The sequence below is a fragment of the Misgurnus anguillicaudatus genome, chromosome 11 (genome assembly GCF_027580225.2).
Source record: "Misgurnus anguillicaudatus chromosome 11, ASM2758022v2, whole genome shotgun sequence".
NCBI lineage: Eukaryota > Metazoa > Chordata > Actinopteri > Cypriniformes > Cobitidae > Misgurnus > Misgurnus anguillicaudatus.
In genome coordinates, this window is record NC_073347.2 from 14,625,305 (window position 1) to 14,633,407 (window position 8,103).

The 8,103-nt window shown below is 34.3% G+C and overlaps 1 protein-coding gene across 1 annotated transcript; it reads right to left on the reverse strand.

Moving 5' to 3' along the window:
• Positions 1–509: 509 nt before the first annotated feature.
• Positions 510–3,516, reverse strand: foxi2 (forkhead box I2). Its single transcript, XM_055170555.2, has 2 exons — positions 2,739–3,516; positions 510–2,102 (listed from the first exon to the last, which is right to left on the reverse strand). Exons 1-2 carry the CDS (start codon positions 3,319–3,321, stop codon positions 1,552–1,554), a joined length of 1,134 nt encoding a protein of 377 aa, XP_055026530.2. The 5' UTR covers positions 3,322–3,516; the 3' UTR covers positions 510–1,551.
• Positions 3,517–8,103: the final 4,587 nt, after the last annotated feature.

Genomic DNA, 8,103 nt, shown 5'->3' on the forward strand with positions numbered 1-8,103 from the left:
TGTGAAATACAAAGAAACAATGATTGTATTGTTTCTGTGAGTAATAAGACAGAGGCTTCAGACATGCATGTGTCTTCCTCTGAGGTGACTGAACCAGCACTGATTGAACACTGTATTGCCACTAAACACAAAATGCACCTGAGCACAGAACAATGATGATGCTGATATTATACATCACATAGCAATATGTTTTGTGAATACTGTGGAAAGAAAGAGAAACAAATGAAATAGCAAGTGTAAAAGAATAAAGTTTAAAGAGCATTGATAGTAATTTATAAGGCATTGTTTTAATGCATTTCGCCAAAATTGAAATAAACCTGATCATAGTGTAATAAAGTCAGTGTCCATGCTATCCAACCCTTAAGAAAAACAATGGTTGTCAAAACCATGGTTATTTTGTAGTTACTATGGTTTTACTACAGTAACCATGGTTTTTTGGTTTTATAGAAAGCATGGTTAATTTTCATAAGGGAAACCTCTCTAACCGAAAAATGTCAAGTACACTTTGACACAGCATGTTTAGAATATTTTTTTGTAATTTTTATTTTTTTGTTTTTATGCTTAGAAGTGTGATCTTAATAAAATAATATAAAGGCACTTTTCAAGGCCACCAAATGTTGCATGTTTGACTTAAAAATATAATTCTGACATTTCATTTTAAACATTGAAATTTACAGGCCATAGTTTTTAAGTGCATAGAAACAAACAAAAAAACGGTTAAATTTTTTACTGGACTTTTAATTTCGTTTTTCCGAAAATTATGGAAAATAAACATTAAATGTAGTGACTTGTAACTGAATTTAAAGTTGATCAAATATGTAAAGTTTTAGTTAGTGCATGCTGGGCAATTTCACTTATTATGAAGTAGACATTTAACAGAGATATACATTTGAATTTTTTTTTTTTAAACTGCATGAATACATAAGTTATTATAAATAGTTCAAACTACTACAAGAAAACAACTTTTACAAAAGTACAAAAATACAAAAGTCTCAAATAAAAGAGGTCGGCAAACTTGATTTCAATATTGAACAATACTGTAATTTGGCAATCCTGGAAACTAAGGCAATTTCTCCATCAAAGCCATCAAATATTTCAGACCTTTACTAATTCAAATTTGAAGGATGAATTTATTGAAACTACTGCATGGACAAATGGCACATGACACTGTAAAAATTGGATCAACTTAAAAACTTAAAATTACTTCAATCGATAACATTTAAAAAAGTAAAAAAAATTAAGTGAAGTCATTTTTTAAGTTGATCCAACTTTTCTTTTTTTTTTTTTTACAGTGAATTTCAGTTAAATAAAACGGAAATGTAATTACAGTTCTCACATAATAGACCTAATTTAACACAAATTACTTATTTAAAATCATTTTGATGTAGTTTATGCATAAAGGTCTGATGTGTGCTGCAATAACAAGGATATCTGCATATAGCCTTCTGATCATGGTACAGTGTTAGAAATAGAAAACCTTTTTCCTTAATTTGTTTGTTTGTCACACTTAGTGGACATTGGCGTTAGATGTTGTTGTAGGCATTCCTGCTTTTATAACTCCGTTCCATCTCGAGGGTAAATAAGACTGTTTACACTGAAACTATTGTAGAAGTGTCCACTGAACTGGGCGCTCTGGCCCCCAGTAAACGAGTTATAGTACATCCCACGGTTAACCTGAACACTGTCCTGGAGGTCACTCGGCCCACCTGCGTCAGATGCTGAGCTGACGTGGTACGGACTCAAGGTACTAATATTTCGGCTGGAAAGTTCGTTTACCAGACCTAGAGAGCCCTGTCTGGCAGGTGCTGAAGAAGAGCTTAAAGCAGACATACTGTTGAAGAAATTATTGAAGCATGGAGCAAGAGCAGGAGATGTGGCTTTGTGGCTTTCAATTGGCCCATCAGTGTCAGGAGATGCGGGTCCAGTAAGGTGATTGCTGCTGTCTGTGTGTTTCATCCCTGTAAGCTGTCGATCATCCTCTGTTTTTGTATTGCTGGTAACACCTGTGTTGTTTTCAGATCTGCGCTTTCTTTTTCTGCGAAAGTTTCCGTTGTCAAACATCTTCTCGCAGTTGGGGTCCAAAGTCCAGTAATTTCCTTTTCCTTAAAACAATATAAATAGTAAGTTACAATTTGGATGCTTAAAATTACCTTACATTTAAATTCTGTACAGTTTAATACAACTTTAGGCTGCGCGCGTCTTGAAAAAACTTATATCAATTAAATGTTTGCGCGCTTGTTTTTGAGAGCACTGTAAAGATGCAGCCCACCATAATGGCCAACTCTTCGCCATTTTTTCCAAATATATGATTAAAGATTTATTAAAAATGTTGTATTCGTGTAGTTATATTTGGATTGTGAACTGAAGTTTAGCTTAAGAAAAACTTAAGGAGGCTTTGGCAAAATATGACACTTGGTCAAAGCTCACCGAGTCATGGGCCATGAGAATGTCTTAAAATAAAAAATACGAAATATTAATAATAACTGATATAATTGTAGTAATATGCATGATTTATTGACTGTGAGCATTTTGTTTCTCAATGTATTTTCGTGTAGCCTAGTTTATTTAAATAAAAACCCACATTCCCTTAGGCCTAGTTAGACTATATGTTTGGCAAATAAATATCTTTATTTGTTTAGCGTTTTCCATTTTGTAGCATGTTCCTTAAATTAAAACAAATATCATACAAATAAATGCCCTCCAGACATCACTTTTGGCCACTGCTGTATCCCACTCACCTGGGTCGTCTTCGTCGCGCGGCACTTTCTTAAAGCAGTCATTTAAGGAAAGGTTGTGTCTAATGGAGTTTTGCCACCCCGCTTTACTCTTCTTATAAAACGGAAAATTATCTGCCACATACTGATATATTTGACTTAAGGTTAACTTTTTCTCGTGCGCGTTCTGTATCGCCATGGCAATTAGCGCCGAATATGAGTACGGAGGACGCACGAGCTTTAAAAGTTCCTCTTGGCTCGCGATGGAGAGCCAGCCCAGATCCGGACCGGCGAACCCGGACGAGTTCGTGAGATATTGTCTCTGAGAGCCATAAGTAGGAGGAATGAACGATGCGCTGTTGTTTCCATGAATGTAAGAGGAAGATGCGTTGACGCCAGGTCCATTAAGCCACAGGTATGGGTTTGGACTCGGTGTGTACTCGCTCAGGCCGTATCCCGCTGGTCTCTGGGGTGCAGGTAGGTTCTGTTGGTGGTAAACACTGAAGTTGTCACAATACACGGCCATATCCTGTGTCTCGTGTGCGCTTTTTGGCAGTGTCTGGAGAGGGTTGATAGCAGAGGTACTGTTGTTATGGATGGTGTTCATATCTCCTGTGCCTGCACGAGGCAATGTTGGAGCTTTGGAGCTCACGCTCTCTCAGTACTGCACACTAAAAAGTATGCCAGGTTAGTCTTCAGAGGTGTTGAGCAACAAGTGTCTGCTTTCTTTGGGAGGAGAGTTTGGTCATATATACACTCTTGTGCGCCAAATACGGTGTCTGATCTAGTATTCCTGTGCTCGGGCAGCCAATAGATGCGCATTTTCCACGAGGTAGGCGTGGACAATGGTCTGGGATTTTAGGGAGATGAGTAAAATCATTCATTCAGTTACCTTCAAATTTATAGCAATTTTTACAACTTTGAAGTGTGTGTGGCAGCTTGACAGACAAACACTGAAGAACAAACAGAAAAATCACGTAGAACAAATAAGGGAAAATGAATCATGAAAAACAGGAAAATTGAGAGGCTACATTGAATTACTTTACTTCAAATAATACAGAATTATTTAGCTTATGAGATATGCATATGATGTTATATTCATAGCTATTAAGTAAGTAACTTCTATACATTTTATTGTACATTGGTGGACATTAGATATTAAAATGTAATTCTCATAAACACTGGGAGAGGCTCAAGCAAGCAATTACTCCAGAGAAATTTCATGTTTGTTTGAAAGCCGTTTTATTTATTCATAAAAAATTGAGGACATGCCAAAAATACAACTAGAATAATAAAATGATATAGTAACAGCATTTCTAAATTCACAAAATCCCATCCCACAAAACGCTTTAATTTTAATAAAAAATTCCACATATGCGCCTCTAAACTAGCCTAAAATATGTCTACATATGTAAAAATGTATATTTTACAACTAAAAACTATTGATTAGTTATCTTTCCAAACGGTCTATTCTTCACAGATTTTATAAATAAATATACATTCTCTTAAACAACCTGAAATTACATGAAATTCAATTAACAGATAATATCCAAACAAAAATAATCATGACAACAACAATAAAAACAACGAAAAATAATTTTTGTTGAAATGGTTCATGATATGACTGAATTTACGAATTATTTTATTATAAGATGTATGTCTTTACATTTTTCAGCTATAACGTTAGCTTCTCAGAATAAATTTCTGTGAGATAACATTACATAAAGTTAATATTTATATTTATAACATTAATAAACAAGTTTTTGCCTACTTTCTGATGTTTTGTTTACGGATTACACGTCGCACCAAACGAAATTACTGCAATCCGCCTAAATAAAAGCTAAAAAGCTTCAACTTGTTGTTGAAAATCGAAATATTGTTTAATAATGCATTTTTATTGCAAGTTTATTCTTGTTCGATTTTTTATTTATGCCTAAGCTTTGTTTGAAATCCACAAAATGAAAACTAAAATCATAATTTTAGGAATAGCCTACAACGATATATTATAGTCTGTAAGCTATGTATTGTCTGCTTCTGGTAAATAAACATTTTCATGGTTTTTGTGTATACACTGAAACGTGGTGATCGTGTATACACGTGTACAGTAAACCTTAAAAATATGTTTCTCTTATTCGACAAATTGGTTTACAAAAAAAAAAAAAAAACTATCCAAACCATTGTCCTCTACAGATGTGACTTCAGATGAAAAATTGACGGTACAGAAATACATGCTGTGTTGCTGCTATAAGTTCTTTTAAGCCATGGTTGACTTTATATACGATCTATAAATTTGGTATAATTTAAAATAAAATATTTTCGGTAAGTTCTTCTTTAGTCTTGTTATTTCACGTGTTTGGGACTTTAGTTGAAGTCTACACATCACTGTACATGCAGTACGGCTGCATTACTATGCCACCTAGTGTTTAAAGTGAGTTAGTGAACCACTACGTGCATTTGCACTGTGGTTTTCTTAAAGGGATAGACAGTTCACCCAAAAAAAGAAAATTTGGTAATAATTTACTCTCCCTCATGTTGTTTTAAACCTGTATGAGTTTCTTTAGTCTGTTGAACACAAAAGAAGAAATTTTGATGGCACACTGACTTCCATAGCCTACTATTAGTGTTTCCTATACTATGGAAGTCAATGGGTCAAAATATTAAAATATCTTCATTTTATTCAGAGAATAAATATACTCATATAGGTTTAGAATCACATGAGCGTGAGTAAATGATGATAGAATAGCTGGAAATCTTCATAATCTCTTGTGATACGCCTACATGTATTTATGGACTGTGTGTGTCGTGTGTTTAATGGGTGCTTATAGTTTAAGAAACACTTCAATTTTACATACATTATATATGTACACTTTAAACATACACATATTTATACAGCCTAATTGTGTTGTCTGCACGGCAGTCTTGGCCTAATGGTTAGCAGTGTTGGTTGGGTGTAACTAAGTATTGTACTGTCATTTAATTAGTTTTCCTTGAAAAATTAAAGTCAGGGATTACTCTTGTTTTACAGTAATTTAATTACAGTTACTTCTGATGTAATTGAACTAAATACTGTATGGACTGTAGATCAATTATATGTGATACAATAGTGGATTTAACATCAAAATTTAAAGTCTAACGTTAAAATGCTTGTTTTTGTATCTTTCTCACTTTTCACTGTAAAAAAATCCGTAGAAATTACAATGTTATTGCAGCTGGTTTGCTGGTAAATTACCGTAAATCTTAATTATGTTATTTACTGGCAAGAGTTTGTTCAAAGTTTAATAAATTTTAAATATTAACAAGTTTTAATCTTTACAGAATAAAACTATACAATAACAGCCTCATGCAAAGCATTCTGGGAACCAGAAATCATCATCAACCTTTTTCTGTTTTTTGCTTCAGATTTTGTTTCCCAGAATGTTTTGCTTGATGCTGTTTTTTTAGTTTTACTCTGTAAAGACAAAGACTTGTAGATGCTTAATGTTTATTTAGCTTTGAATAAAATGTTGCCAGTAAATAACGTAAATTTAAATCAACGGTAAGTTACCGGCAACTCAGCTGCAAATTTCTACGGAATTTTTTTACAGTGTGGTTGGTTATTAGCATTAATATTACTGAGATATTGACAATTTATTAATACTTAAAAAGCACATATTAATGCCTGATTTTGCAAAACCTTATTCTACATCCTTAATCCTACCCAATTCAATACTTAAATTTAACAACTACTTTACTAAGTATTAATAAGCAGTAATAGGCTTTATGCCCAGCTGCACTACTTCCTGAACTTCAACCAGCTCCTTGTTTCTTGTCTGCCATTATTGGACAAACTGATTAATAAACCTCAGACACACCTGGATTAATCAGTTTGTCCAATAATGGCAGACAGGAATCAAGGAGCTGGCTGAAGTTCAGGTAGTAGTGCAGCTGGGCATAAAGTCTATTAGGAGTATATTGAAGCAAAAGTAGTTCATATTTAATAGTGAGAATTAGATCTTAAAAAGTGTGACCAGAATAATGTACTTTTATATGCTTTTTTTGAGTCGTTTCAAGCCTATCTTTGTATCATTTATTAAATAAGATTTAGAAAGTACATAGTAATAAGTAATTAAATGCATTTTGAAGAGAGTAATATAATTACATGATTGAAGATGTAATTAGTAACTAGTAATTTATTACTTTTTATTAGTAACTTACCCAACACTGATGGTTACCCTGTTAAAAAAAAATGCCCAGAAATGGTCCTGAGCTGTCACTGCGGCGGTACCTATTCATAAAGTACACCTAAAGAGCTGATGAGGTAGATATTGGTACCAATGAGTGCATATTAGTTTTAATAATATTTTTAAATGGTACTGCCCCAGTAAGAGCTTGGGACCATTTTTTGAGTCGGACTAACCCAGAGATTACAAGGAAACGACTGTGGTGCCCTTGAGCAAGGCACTTTATCCCCAAATAGCTGCACACTGCTCCAGGTGTGTGTTTACATAACTTGCAGCGATTGTGTATTCTCTAGTCTTGGGTTAAATGCAGAGGGTAAATTTGACCACAAGATGGCGATAGAGCCTTTCTGAAGTGCAGATGTCATGACTCCACAATAAACATTTAAAATTGGTACAAGATAATTATAATAACAGAGTTTTTCATTTATTAATTTCTTTGTCGTCAGGAACATAAAAAGGCTATGTGGACAGGCACACTCGTGACACATTATATTATTGTTTTCTGTCATTTCTTTGAACAAGTTATTGCATAACTTCTTTCTACTTCTCGTCTAAATGACCAGAACCAAACTATTTTCTATGAAATTGAGAAAGTAGGCCTCTCGCTTTCAGAAAAGGTACAAATGTATCACTGTGGTGGTACCTTTCTAAAAATAATACACCAAAAAGAGGCATATTGGTACCTCAAAGGTACATACCAAAATGGTAAAAATTAGGACATTTTTAAAAAGTACCTTCCTAATGACAACTTTTGCACATTTTTGTAGTAGAGTGTAGTAATTCTGTAACAAGAAATATGAGAATGTATGCAAATAGCATTATGGCTTCCCCTGGAAATCCATTATTCATATGTTCACACAAGCGCTCACATCATTAGTGGGTCTTATCTCTATCTGAGACATGCTGTCAAATGTTCTGCCACAGCGGAGCAAAGATCAAGGCTTGCTGTTGTCTGTACATCGTGAAGTAATTTAACTTGCTCACAACCAAGCTTGTGTGTGTGTGTGTGTGTTAATGTAGGATAGCAATAGTGAAAGTGAGTTTCTCAACCTCATTATGAGTTCACCTCAGGCTCCTGGCATCATGGTGACAGAGCAGAAGACATGAGAAATGAGATGACTGTGAGAGTCAGACAGAAACAGACGAGAAAAGAAAGTAGGGAGTGAACG